This window comes from Palaemon carinicauda, chromosome 42, assembly GCF_036898095.1.
Source record: "Palaemon carinicauda isolate YSFRI2023 chromosome 42, ASM3689809v2, whole genome shotgun sequence".
Lineage (NCBI taxonomy): Eukaryota > Metazoa > Arthropoda > Malacostraca > Decapoda > Palaemonidae > Palaemon > Palaemon carinicauda.
In genome coordinates, this window is record NC_090766.1 from 29,425,916 (window position 1) to 29,441,196 (window position 15,281).

At 37.5% G+C, this 15,281-nt stretch overlaps 1 protein-coding gene across 1 annotated transcript in view; it reads left to right on the forward strand.

Moving 5' to 3' along the window:
* LOC137632761 (low-density lipoprotein receptor-related protein 2-like) overlaps window positions 1-6,847 on the forward strand; it is an 18,912-nt gene extending 12,065 nt beyond the window's left edge. Inside the window, exons 3-5 of the mRNA XM_068364839.1 lie at window positions 3,485-3,662; window positions 4,497-4,716; window positions 5,013-6,847. Coding sequence (XP_068220940.1) covers window positions 3,485-3,662; window positions 4,497-4,716; window positions 5,013-6,159 — 1,545 coding nt within the window. The 3' untranslated portion in view covers window positions 6,160-6,847. The remainder of the gene's footprint in view (window positions 1-3,484; window positions 3,663-4,496; window positions 4,717-5,012) is intronic.
* The last annotated feature ends 8,434 nt before the right edge of the window (window positions 6,848-15,281 follow it).

Below are 15,281 nucleotides of genomic sequence, written 5' to 3' on the forward strand. Positions count from 1 at the left end.
GATGAGCTGGCAGCGCATTAAATAGTCTCTGCATTATCGATACTGGTGCGTAGTGGATTAATATCCTGTGTGCCTTCCTGAATTTTCCTGGTATAGTTTTGGGCACTATTAATCTACCTCAGCTTGCTCTTTCAGATATTTTTAGCTCCATGATGTTTTCAGTAATTCCTTCGATTTGTTTCCATACTTATATTATCATGTAGCGTTCTCTTCTCCTTTCTAAACTGTATAGTTTTAAAAATTGCAGTCTTTCCCAGTAGTCAAGGTTCTTAACTTCTTCTATTCTAGCAGTAAAGGACCTTTGTACACTCTTTATTGGTGCGATATCTTTTTGGTAGTGTTGGTACCATATCACATTGCGGTACTCGAGTGTACTACGTACATAAGTTTTGTACAGATTAATTATGTGTTCAGATTTTCTTGTTTTAAAGTGTCTGAATAGCATTCCCATTTTTGCTTTACATTTAGCCAACAGTGTTGCTATTTGGTCGTTGCATAACATATTTCTATTTAACATTACACCAATGTCTTTAATTGCTTCCTTATTTGTGCTTGTCTCGTTATTAGGTCCCCTGTATGCATATAACATTCTTTCTCTGTTTCCATAATTTATTGATTCGAATTTCTCGGTGTTAAATACCATCCTATTTATCTCCGGCCATTCATATGTTTTGTTTAGATCTCTTTGTAATGAGTTCCTATCTTCATCACAAGTAATTTCTCTACTTATTCTTGTGTCATCGGCAAAACTTCTCACTACAGAGTCTTTAACATTACAGTCTATGTCTAGGATCATAATAACAAACCGCAGTGCAGCTAATACGTACCCTGTGACACGCCAGATATTACCTGAGCTTCATCTGATTTCTCGTCATTTGCAACCACTATCTGTTTTCTGTTTTGTAGAAATACTTTTATCCACTTTCCTATCTTTCCCTTAATATTATGCTTTCTCATTTTTTCTCTAATATATTATGGTCTACCTTGTCAAAGGCTTTTGCAAAATCTAGATATACCATATCTGTGTCTTTTTCATTTATCATATCTTTATAAATGTTTTCATAGTGTGCTATCAGTTGGGCTCGTGTACTTTTTCCGGGCACAAAACCGTGTTCACCTATATTAAACAAATTATTTTGAACCAAATGATTCATTATTTTCTTTTTTATTACCCTTTCATACACTTTTATAATATGTGATGTTAGACTAACAGGTCTATAATTGCTTGCCTCCAGTCTTGATCCACTTTTGAAAATAGGGGTTATATATGCTAATTTATGTTCAACATATATCTCGCTCATATCTACATTTTGTCTTAGCAGTATTGCAAGCGGCTTCGCGATAGTGTGTGCAGTTTTTTTTAACAAAATCGCTGGAACTCCATCTGGCCCGGCCACTGATCCATTTTCAATTTCGCTTATAACCAGCACAATATCTGCTTCATTAATATCTATATCCGTTAGATATTCAATATTTTCTTCTCTCATTTCTGTTTCATCATTCTCATTTGCAATTCTTGGCGTGAATTCACTCCTATATTTTTCTGCTAATATGTTGCATATTTCCTTTTTTTATTCGTTAACCCTCCTTCAATTCTTAGAGGGCCTTTTTCTAATCTCCCTTTATTCATCTTTTTTGCATAGTAGTAAAGTACTTAGGGGTTTTTCTTGATATTTTGAAGTGTCCTTTCTTCTAAGTCCCTGGTATCATTTTCTTTCAATTGTATAATCGTTTTTCTGCATTTTCTATCTTACTTTTTATGTCCATCATTTTCCATACATTTTTTCTTTTGCAAGATTTTTCTTCCACTTTCTAATTTTCTGAAATAAGATCTTTCTGTGTCTCGGTATGCATGTCTGATGTTTATTTTTTTTTTTTTTTAGTACATATTTTTCAACAATTTTCTCCAGTATTTTGTACAATATATCCGTATTTACCTGTATATTATCACTTACTAATAAAATTTTCCAATTTTTGTTCAATTCTTCATATATTCCTGAGCATTTTTTAGTCATACCATAGAAGATATATTTTCCATATCCTTCCCATTGTTTTGTGCTTTGTCTATCTCTGCGTTCACTTGCTTTGGAATGGACTATTAATTCTATGACATTGTCTTTTCTTGTTGGAATGTGGTTTAATTTTTGCATATTAATTGTTCTAATAGCATATCTTGAAGCTTTTCAAACTGTCTCTTATCTTCTGCGCTACTATTACTCTCTCTTTTATATGTATATATACAACCACTTTCTTCTATGCATTCTTTCCAATCCACGAAAGGAAAGTTAAAATCTCCGGATAGGAGTATATTCCAGTCTTTATGGTTTCTACACATATCATCAATTTTTTCTATTATTATGTCAAACTCCTTAGAGAGAGAGAGAGAGAGAGAGAGAGAGAGAGAGAGAGAGAGAGAGAGAGAGAGAGAGAGAGATTTTCATTTTTACCTCAAATGTTCAAGTGAATAGCAGAAAATTTGAGTAGAGCCTTCGAAATAAATCCTATTGCTTATTCTACCGTAGGAGTCATATGTACCGTTTATTTCCGCAGATAGGAGGGTTTTTAATATAAATAAATCACCCCCAAAATATGGGGTAGTCTAATATCTGGGATATAAATTAAGAACCTTGAATGTGATATCTTAAAATGGCTCTATTGATAAACTTGAAAAGCGTAAAATTATTACTCAGTGGTCGTGTTCAAATAACACATTCAATATTGATTATGTTCTTAATCATTAATCATAATGGTTTATTGTTTAATTGAGCAATTAGTTAGCTTTCCACTTTTATATAATTTTATGATCCTTCAAAATCTGTTCAAAATACGTTTCAGCATTAACTGAATTGTGGCTGGCATTTTCATGGTGTTTTTTACTTAAGACAAATGAGAGGAATAACCAGTTTATCTTCTATTTATTCTGTTATCCATTATATTTACCATAATTTTATTATATTAATATTCTAACGTAAATATGAACATTTTTTCTTCCCACTTTTAATCGGGCCAGCTCTCCAAGAGTCGAGTTTGACTCAGTGGGCTGGTAAATCTCCTCTTTTTAATAAATAAAATCTTGTCTTATGTGCTGGGTAACATATTTGTATACTGCAGTCGAGATCAATGTCTAGATGGTCTACAAACTCTTGAATTAATGTTACTTAAGCAGTTTTATTGACATAGTGTTCTTTGTGATCTTCCTCTTTTCACTTACTTTCCTGCTAGTGTACAGTACTGGATTTTGTCAATTTTATTGATGAACATGATGCCTTCTTTACCAGATCTTTTGAAATAAGCAGTAAAAGGTTTTATTTACCTTATATGGAGTTTGTGGGAAATACTTTTGAATTGTTAGTTCTATTATTTAAAGCATAAAAACTCAGAGAAGTGTTTGCCAAAATTTATTAAGGTGTTACTTCAAAGTATTTGTTAAATGTACGTAATGCAATCACGCAATCTCATTTCAAACTGAAACTTTTGTTTGAAGGATTGGGAGTGTGACTTTGACAACGATTGTGGGGACGGCTCAGATGAAGGTGTCCAGTGCAAGTACCGCCACTGCACTGCTGACGATTTCCGCTGTAATAGCGGCAAATGCATTCGCAAAACATACAGATGTGATCAGGAGGATGACTGTGGCGATAATTCTGATGAAGCTGATTGTGGTAAGTGTTGTCGACGGAAACCATTGTGTTTCTCTCTATTTGTTTACAGATTGCTACAAAAAGAATGCGAGATGTTTTCAATATGTAAAATAAGTATAGGGTCAGGCAAAATGATCTGACACATTTGTAGGTTTACTAAAAGGCAAATAAAGTAAAGAAACAAAAGAGTATTTTTATTTTTGAAAATTACATATAATGCCATTCTGTTTCATTATGTTTTAAAAATTAAATCAGTCAAATGGGATCCATTAGTCGAAGGCGTTCACGAATGTTAGATCATTTTGCCTGACCCTGTACTTGGAACCCGAGGAGCTATTCCAGACTCGGCTCACTGTGGGATTGCTGAGAAATTATCACCCATTTTCGACTTTTTTTTTTAATTGTGAATTCTTCTCAATTGGTAATTTTTATATATAAGGATAATTGCCCAGATAGTTAACAACTTCTTAGAAATTTGAATAGTATATTTCCTTTTGTGAAGCTACTTATTTTTAAATATTGTTTTTAATTGAATTACAGTAATTTATCATGAAAAATGTAATTTGTTTTGAATAAATTTATCTTTCTTATATGAATAAATATCTCCAGCATTAATAGTATATTTTGATACAACAAATTTTTAAAATCATATGGCTAAATATAGCCTTGTTGAGAACTTGAGAGATGTTCTTGACAATGGATGAACTGGTTTTATTTTCTTTTGCTATGAAAAACATATGCAGTTTGAGACTTATTTTTGTATTGTTATTTGAAGCTACTATTCTTACAGCACAGCTTCCTTTTTTGTTTAAGCTATTTATGCTTTATGTTTTTCTCTTTTTTTTTACCTTGTAGAACCGGAGAAAAGATGTCAAGCAGGAGAATTCGAGTGCAGTGATGGAGAATGCATTCAAATAAATGTTGTATGCAATAAAGTCAGTGACTGCAGTGATGGTTCCGATGAACCACTACATTGCAATGTGGATGAATGTGCAAAGGTCGAGCTACATCAATGTGGTCACAAGTGTATCAATACGTTGATTGGGTTTGAATGTGCCTGCAACCAAGGCTTTAAGTAAGTTGTTCATTTCAGAATCATTCAAATTATCCTAGTTCATTTCCACAACTTTCAATCGTAGAAATACAATTGATGCTGAAGGTGCGAAGTGTAAATCATGGAGAAATGTCTAAATTTCAGCCCTGAATGATATGTTGATTTTTCATGTCATCAAATTACCTTAATCGGTAGAATTTGTGTGCATTTGTTTTTAAATACATCTTTCATACTGTGCAACATCAGTATAAAGTTATAAGTATCATATAATCTTTTGTTCAGTGTGCATTTTAAATGTGGTTTAATTAATTTTGCAGATTGATGAATGACAAAAAAGCCTGTGAAGACATAAATGAATGCGAAGAAATACCTGGTGTTTGTTCACAGCAATGCTTGAATACACCTGGATCTTACAATTGTAAATGCGATGAAAGGTATTACGAACGTGAGCCAGATGGCCACACATGTAAAAGAATTGATAATACAGACCCTTGGATACTCTTTGCAAACAGGTATTATGTCATGAGGCTAGCAGTTGATGGTTCAACATACATGCTTATGCATCAAGATTTGAGAAATGTTGTAGCACTAGATTTTGATGACAAAGAAGAAATGATATATTTTGCTGAAGTACCAGCAAAAACAATTTATCGATCCAAAATAAATGGAAGTGATAAAGAGGAAGTTATTAAACACTATAGCCATGGGCAAGATGGTCTTGCAGTTGATTGGATTGGAAGAAAGATTTACTGGCTGGATAGACATAGTAAACGTTTAGATGTAGCTGAGCTAAACGGTACAAATTGCAAAACGATAAAAGCTGATGGGATAAGTGATCCTAGAGCAGTAGCTGTTCACCCAGGTATTGGCTATGTTTACTTCACAGATTGGCATTTTTTGCAGATGTACATTGGTCGTATTGGTATGGATGGCTCTAATTTCTCTCGTGTTCTTGGCTTTGAAGATAGAGTAATATGGCCCAATGCTCTAACATTAGACTACTTTGCTGACAGAATTTATTGGGCTGATGCTCACCTTGACTACATTGCCTCTGCCGATCTAGATGGCCAAAATCGTCGCGAAGTACTGAGAGGCCCACGTGTTCCTTATGTCTTTGCTATATCAGTCTTTGATGACTACATGTACTGGACTGACTGGAACCTTAAGGCAGTTCTGAAAGCAAACAAATTTACCGGAGAAGAATTCCAGTCCCTAAGAAACACAACTCATCGCCCATATGACATTCAAATTTATCATCCTTTACGTCAGCTGCCATATGATAATCCATGTGGGGATAATAATGGAGGTTGTTCCCATTTGTGTTTGCTATCTCCCAGAGAAAATGGAAAAGTTGGATATAGTTGTGCTTGTCCAGACCAGTTTTACTTGGAAGCAGATAAAAAAACTTGCATTGCCAATTGCACTAGAGAACAATTCCGCTGTGCAAGTCCTGATGGCAAATGATTCCTAAATATTGGTGGTAAGTACAGTGATATTTTCAGACTAGTAGAATGTAATCAAGAGATTTTGCTTTAAGCTTCAAAATGTTTCATCCTAAACCCTAGTAGTATATATAAAGCCTTCATTTGTGGTTCTAATGTCTCTAGAAACGCCTGGAAATAGACTTTTCCCAAATTATACTTTATTCTTTATTGATGAATGTTTGTTAATAGCTCATGAATTGTCATTTATTTTTAGAAGTTGACTAGAAGAGGTACTTTATTGAGCTCTCTCGTTCTACTTGTACTCCAGGTTGTCATATTTGTAATATAGGGTTTTTTGGAAACAGGGTAACAGGATTTCTTTGGATTTGCTGTGCATTTGTGTGTGGGATGTTTAAGGTGTTTATTGCTGGGCAACAATGATCCTCATTCTCATCGTCACTTGTCGAGAAAAAGGTGTGATTTGAATAACCGTGATGAGTATACAGTCTTTTAACAGTTCCTCTTGTGAAGCAATATGTTCAGTTAGTGGCTGCCCAACTAAAAGATTCCATTTGTAATAGAAAATTAACTTTCCATTTCTGGGGGAACTCCAAAGAAAACCAGTCTAGTTTACTTACAGTGGCGACGATGGTGCAAATGGCACTCCGGGTCTTGTATAAGCAACCCTGCTGTGGTTGAATGGACAGGGTAATAAAGTAATTAATTGATATAGTGTTGATTACTACCTGTCAGATAGTGACGTTTGCTCACTAGGTCTTTCAAGTATCATCTCTTTACATTTACATATTACACGTTACTAATTACTAATTGAACAGTACTAAGTTACAATATATGGTCCTCCAGACTATATTTTCAAATCTTACTACTATGCAACATTTCATCTTAAATAACTTTTTTTCAGAACTGGCTCTCCCACATCGTAACTTGAACCACTAATCAATTTATATTGGCATTCTTCTATCATTGTTATGTATACTTTCAACTTCCCTTCCTGAGCTACAATATATCCTTGTCCAGTTCCATGTATTATCTAGTTTAACATTGTCTCTGAATATACCACTTTACTAATATAGCTATCTGACGTAGCTCGAGGAAATCTCGGCACCTGTATCTATCAACACAATGTTTTAAAATGTATTTGCACCTTTGCAGTAATTCAGCTATCATTTTCCTTCAGTGCTTACATAATCAAGTCATTATTTTTATTATTCAAGTATACATCCATTCGCTAACATTCTTCTTTATATTTTTCTAAACAACAAAGCCTTTTTCAATATTGCTACCTTCATAATTCTTATAAAAAAAAACATTTGTAATGTACACCTTAAGCACATAAATGTAGAACTTACTTTCTCTCACGTTATCAACATGATACGCAACATTTTTTTAACATTCAATAATGCAATAACAACTGTAAGTCAATCTTTACTGTACTATACATGTGTAAAACCAACAAGAATATATTGAAATTTTTTTCCTCCTGGCATACATATTAATAGCAATTCCTTGGGACATTTTTCCTCATGCATCAATCTGCTTTGTTACGTTCTCTCTCAACCTACTACTTCTTAATTTTCCTTCAATTCATTTGTACTTCTTTAATAGCTACAGCTAGTTTGTCACTTTTCAATTATCTACCCATTCAACTCTCAATCAAACATATACTTTGAGGTAGTAGGCTGGCCAGGGCACCAGCCACCAGTTGAGATACTACCTCTAGAGAGATATTGGGCCCTTTGACTGGTCAGACAGTACTACATTGGATCATTCTCTCTGGTTACGGTTCATTTCCATTTGTCCACACATACACCGAATAGCCTGGCATATTCTTTACATATTCTCCTATGTCCTTATACACCTGACAACACTGAGATTACCAAACAATTCTTCTTCACCAAAGGGATAACTACTGTACTGTAATCGTTCAGTGGCCACTTTCCTCTTTGCAAGGGTAGAAGAGAATCTTTACCTATGTTAAGCAGCTCTTCTAGGAGGACACTCCAAAATCAAACCATTGTTCTATAAGTCTTGGGTAATGCCGTAGCCTCTGTAACATGGTCCTCCAGTCTTGGGTTAAAGATTTTTTGCTTGAAGGTAAAATCGGGCATACTATTCTATCTTATTTCTTTTTCTCTTGTTTTGTTAAAATCATTGCTTAGAGAGGAAATAATTATTTTATTGTTACTTTTCTCAAAATATTTTCCTTGTTTCCTTTCCTCACTGCACTATTTCTTGTGTTAGATCCCCTGGGCTTGTAGCATCCTGCTTTTCCATATAAGGTTGTAGCTTAGCAAATAATGATAATAATAATAATAATAATAATAATAATAATAATAATAATGATAATAATAATAATAATAATAATAATAATAATAATAATAATAATAATAATAATAATAATAATAATAATAATAGCTTTTATCTCTCTCTCGCATGTCAGGATGCCTGAAAACTTTAAATCATTCATTCTCTCTCTCTCTCTCTCTCTCTCTCTCTCTCTCTCTCTCTCTCTCTCTCTCTCTCTCTCTCTCTCTCTCTCGTCCACTTGAAAATTTCTTTGCTTCTTCATCCATTATTGGAATCAACAGTAATAGATCAAAGTCTGTATAGACCCCTAACATTTTTCTCTAAATACCCTTCAAGCACATATCACTGTCTTCCCCCTGAATACATCAAAAGAAGTCTGTCCATCTAATTGCTTGCCATTGTAACTTAATTGTTTCTCAAATTCTACAATTAGGCTGTATAATATATGCCTTCTGTAGGTGTTGTTCCAGTAGTTAACTCATCATTAACACTAAATTCATTGCAATGCCTTTTAGAATATAGGGACTATGATAAAAAGCACTATGTACACTGATTTTATTAACTATGTAGACTATATACACAGAAAATAATTTTTTATGACTTTACAAATGGACACATTACTGAATTTAATACTAACTCAATACTGTGTCTACCTAAGTCTGCATTATACATCGAACTATATGAATAGCTCATCTCACTTTTATGTGATATTACAATAGTCATTCCATAGTCTTATTTAATTTTCCAATATAGACTGGCTGTCAATCATCGAGAATTTTTCCTTTACACTCTTCTGGTTTTTTTAATATTGCACTCGAAATTTAGTCAAATTTCTTCCATTTCCTTCTATTTCCACTATGAAAAGATGTCAGGTTAGTCTATTGTTCGTTAACTATATCTCATTCTTATCACCTAATTTTATTTTGCCATTATCATATGTTCAATTTCCTTCTCAAGTTCTTCTCTATGTAGCCACAGCCATGTTCCCTTATTGCCCAATTTTTCTGTTTGTTTCAAGTATTATTTTCCATGCATCGGTTTTCTTTTCCATTCATATAGTCTCTACTTTTCCTGTTTTCTCCTTATAAACTTCTGGGTCTTCATCCTCCTTTATCAATTTTTTTTCTTATGTACAATTTAGCCATTCATCTGTAATGCTCTTAAGGTACTGTGTCAATGCGCTACTTTCGATGTTCAAACCATTTTCTATTCTTTATGGTATGCAGACCCTGTCAATATTCACTCTTGGGCGCAGCGTTTGGTACATGTTCATTACCTTTTCAATTTTTCTATCCATTCAATCCTATTCCATCGTCCATTCTAAACTTTATTTGGTAATTTTTCAGAATTTACTTCCACACACTTCATCCACTTCTGATTTGATAACATTTCATATAGTTCTTCAGTTGTCACATACAGTATCTCTCTCTCTCTCTCTCTCTCTCTCTCTCTCTCTCTCTCTCTCTCTCTCTCTCTCTCTCTCTCTCTCTCTCTCTCTCTCTCTCTGGGGGGTCTCTCGGAGGCTCTCGGTTTGTAAACACGCTTTGGATGAGCTCTATATATAATGACTTTTTGTGCAAATTCTAGCGATACTACACCTTTCACCGTGTTATATAAGTTACAGTAAGACTCAGTGACCATTTTAGTAACAATAGTGTGCATATAGGACTTTATACTAGTCTGTAGTTACGATATAAAAACTCACCCCGTGGCATACCAACTCGGTCGGCGGAGCCTCAGTTCGCGCATACACAGTGTATGTATGACGTGAAAGGGCTGCTGCTTCACTAATAATGGATTATTCCGGACCAGCCTCTGTTTCTGAGGTTGAAAATTATCTGCACCTGACTGATGATGAGGATGTAGATATGACTCATTGGCCACCACTCACACATTCTCTTCCTCATAAGCCCTCCAGTACTGTTGCTAATACCCCCATGAAGCGCCCAGTGGATTATGGGTCAGATACTAGCAGTGCTCCACAGTCTCCTGCTGCTAAAACATCCAAATGTCAAGAGTTTTTCACTAGACAAAAGAGTGATGTCACTCTGCCTCACCCCACTATACGAAGTGCTTCCTCTGCTACTCCATCTTTTGCTCCCCGTGATGAATATGCTAGGTTGGTCTTCAAAGAAAATTTGAGCACTGACACTAAACTATGATGGCTGACTGAAGTAAACAAAACCTTCAATCTTGATAAGGAACTGGCAGAAGTGAAGATGTCTGCTATCACATCTAAATTTGTATATATTGCAAGGAGTCGTGAGGACATCATTGGCAGGGTGAAGGATGGTGAATTTCTGTCCATAAGCCTGGATATTCAAGATTCAGTAGACAGGCCCCATAAGTATTTAACATACCTCATTACTCGTTACCCCATTGAAGCAGACCCTAACCTTGCTAAGGAACTGCCTGGTGTATACAGTGTATGAAGATTTCTTCAAAATGGGAACCCTATTAATCACATTGTCATCACATGGAGTCTACTAGAACCACCACCATCTGTTTATGAGTTTTCCTTCCTTCCATGCCTCCCTCCTAATGAATTACGCAGGATGAAGGATGATCAGCCCAACTGTTTCAACTGCTGGGGTACTGGCCATATCTCCCGATATTGCTCTACCTCACCTAAGTGTGCCTGGTGTGCTGCAGTCCATTCCACACGCACCTGTCCATACCGTAAACCTGTTACTGATGCTTCGACCTCATTGTCAGAATCATCATCAACTCCAGAGACTGTGCATTGGAAATGCCCTCGTTGTGGTGAAGCGGGAGTTAATGTTTGGCATGGATGTTCCAGACGGTCGCGTGCTGCCACGTAGTCACTTCCACTGACACCACCACCACAACCAGTGTCAACCTTCTCGTTATGCCTTCCTGAATCAGCTGAAATTTCAAAACTTCGTAAGGCTGTTGCTGCCTTGGAATCGCACTGTACAGCACTAACGACACGCTTTGATGCTATTGATGCACGCTTCGATACCTTGATCGTTCAGCAGGCTACCACTGCAAGTAACCTCAACACACTAGTCAAGGCACAACAAATTCTCATAACCTCTGTTGCCTCACTTACTGAGAAGCTAGATACTGTTGCCTCTTGTCTTGAAAGGGTCAGTGGCCTCCTGCCAGATCAGTCTCCTACACTTGGTGCACCATCTAACAGTGCTGCTTCTCCGGTACATGCTCGACCTGTCTCTCGCAGCGTTAAGGGTAAACTTTGCTTGACTCATGCAACTACATGTCCTTTCATGGAATGCCCTTGGAATTAGACAATACTCCAGACTCATTGCACTCAGGACATATGTTTATCGCCATCACCCACAAGTAATATGTATTCAAGAAACCTTCCCTGGCGGTGCTCAGCCAGGTGATGAAGCTCCAACACTCTCCGGTTATGTTTCATATGTACATCATGTCAGGAATGGTCTTATTACTTACATCCACTTTCCTCTCCCTTATCAACTCCTTCACTCATCAGCAGATATTAACATGACCTTCCAACTTTTTCAGGTCAAGATAGGTGATGGTCATATTCGATTATGCAATGTTTACTCTGCCCTTGGCTTAATTAACCTCCAGCACTTCCTTCACCTACAAACCTTGGAATGATCTACATGGGTGATTTCAATGCCAGACACCCAGATCTAGGTGATGTCTCTCCGATTCCCAACCTCAGTGAAGTTCCTCTGCTCAACTACATACATCGTTACCATTTGGCCCGTTGGGATACAGGTGGTGCCACACACATCGGGGGGGGGGGGGGGGGCACTCTTGATCATATCCTCATATCTGGGCTCGTGGTATCACATGTATCCTGTCATTCTGTTCCCTCGCTCTTTTATGACCATGTTGCCTTATGTCTACAGTATGCATTACAGACTCATCCAAGTGACCCCTATCATCGTACCCGCATCACCATTCCACCCAAGTACTGCCCAACATATGTTTCATACATCTCCTCTCTCCTACCTACCTTTGATAAACACTCTCCAGAACACCTGTATAATTCCTTGGTAAAAGCTACCCATGACTTCTATCAACTATATATTACCAGACCTCACATTAAAAGTCATCTTGTTGCCCATGCTTGGACCTTGGATCAACGCATTAAGCAAGCAGAGAGAGTTGCCGCCGATGCTGGCCTTGCCTTTCAGACACAACCGACACCTAATCATCTACAGTACTTCAATATCAGCAGGCGATGATTTAGTTGCTCTCCAGAAGTGTGTCTACACTGAGTCATAGTATAAATACACTGACCTAATTAACCACCAGACTAGCGTTGGGACCATGTGGCATCTCATCAAAAGGACTGTCAAGAAAAAAACCACATGTGCACTTCATCACAGTCCACAAGCATATGCCCAGGATCTCATCACAACTTGGTCAACCCAGTCACAGTCCAGTAATCTCCCTGTACAAATCCAAGAATCACTTTCTTCCCAGAGCAATTTACGCATCCTTCGTCTCATGGCTGCATTGTTGGAATCAGACGAGGAGGACAAAGAGCTGATCACCGAGGATGAGCTGCGATGTGCTGTCATGGGAAATAAAAATTCTGCTCCTGGAGATGATGGCCTTACTTATCAAGTGCTTCATCTCCTCCAGAAGGTTCCTGGAAATCCTCTTCTACAATTGTATAATCTTTGCTACCAACATGGATAGGTACCTGCTGCCTGGATCATTAGCACAATTATTCCTATCCCAAAGCCTGGAACTGATAAATACCGGCCTATCTCCCTCACCTCATATTTTAGTAAGTGTTTGAGCGTATATTACTAACCAGGCTAATGTACCGGTTACAAGAGAAACTTTCTCCCCATTTGTAAGGCTTTTTTCCACAGAGGAGTACTCATCACTGTTTAGCTGAACTCTACTCCCGATTGTCTTCCAACAGTGTAGTTGCCTTCCTTGACCTCAAAAGTGCTTTTGATATAGCCAACAGGGATATAATTCTTGATCAGCTTGTCGAATTTGGTGTCAGAGGAAACCTTCTGAAGAAGATAAACGGTTATCTCAGTAACAGAAAATCACATGTTTTCTTTAAGGGTGCATGTAGCTCCTATGAAAATTTTGAGCTTGGCACACCTCAGGGCGGTGTATTGAGCCCATTTCTTTATAATATACTTATGCGCCATGTACTGTCTCTCCTTCCTGCTATCCCTGGAACCACTGTAACCTGCTATGCTGATGATGTCTGCATCCACTCCACTACCCCTCGAGACCTTCAGCGTGTCCAAACTTCTCTGCTGTCCTCAGAGCATCACTTGACGAAGATGCACCAAGACCTTGACTCCGGCCAGGGGGCCATAAACTAGTTAGGGCAGTATGTGAAAATCTTCGACACCTTGATATCGGTGTACCTGAGCAAGCAGTCATCCAAGATTTGCCACCATGGCGGGTACCTATTCCTGCTGTCACTTTCACACCAACCTCTAAAGATGCCCATACCAGTCTACAGAAGCAGCTGGTTTTGGAAACAATATCCAAAGTGTCAATTTCAGTTCCTGCAGGACACCACATCTATGTTGACGGCTCAGTACAGGCAGATGGAAGTGCAGCATGTGCTATGTTCTCCCCCACCTTAGAATCTCCTGAGGGTGGGTGGCATGGTCGCATGTTGCCAAACTTATCCAGTTCCACTTATTGCGAACTTCAAGGTATATGGGATGCACTAACTCTACTTGTTAGAAGAAATGTGAATGGATTGGTGATCTGTGACTCCAAATCTGCACTCCAGGCACTGACATCTTCTAGGCCCAACTGTGGCCGTGTTGTGTGAGACATATTGTGTCAACTTGCTGCTGCTTACAATGCCTCGCTTGTCTTATCCTTCATGTGGATGCCCTCCCATATTGGGCTTGCTGGGAATGACATGGTGGACAGTCTTGCTAAAGCTACCTGCACGCTGGACCTTGATGACAGAAATGTTGAGCCCTCACTTCGCTGCCTTAAACATAGAATATATTCAGCAGCTTTGGCCTGTACAGTACAGTGTAGGGATGCAGAGAGGGGCACTAGTGTTTCCATACAACATCATGATAACTTTCTGCAGAGCCGTCACAAGTACCAGCGACGTGGACTCATGGGGCGTAGGCATAATGTCGTAAGTGCCAGGATAAGGTTGGGATATTGTCCTGTGTGGCAGGTTGGAACACTACTGCCTTCATGGCCCCACTGTCAGGAATCTGTTACCTCAAGGACAAAATTTACTTCAAACCTGTCAATATTTACTCAAAGATGACCACCTAGACATAATTTTGACTCGTCATCCACACTTTGGTGGCTGCTAAACAGTCTGTTGCAGTTGTTGTGATAATGGAATACGATCTCATATATGTTAATTTTGTAACTGATATACTGATGATTCAATGCTGTAATTTTTTTTCTGTTGATTTCTGATGTACTGTATGTAACTGCCAATATGTAACTTTGACGTCTTTTGGCGCAATAAATTTATTAAATAATATCTCTCTCTCTCTCTCTACAGAGGAATCTTCGCTGTACTAAGAGAGAGAGAGAGAGAGAGAGAGAGAGAGAGAGAGCAGATTCTGGAATGCTTGTCCTCTGCTTTTAATAAAGTTATATTGATTGACCAACCGTAAAGAAATCCTTCCAGGACTCTTCAGTTCCTTCACTTCATTGCCATGTTAGCAAAGGACTCTTATCTAACCCACGATAATCCCCAACATATATCTCACACTCTTTAGATAAAATTGCCACTATCTCTACCATAACTTAGCAATGTTTGTTTAGTAATTCTGTCACGTTCATTTCAAATTCTCCAATATGTATTATAATATTCTTCCTATTGCAAGATCTATAATCTTTGGT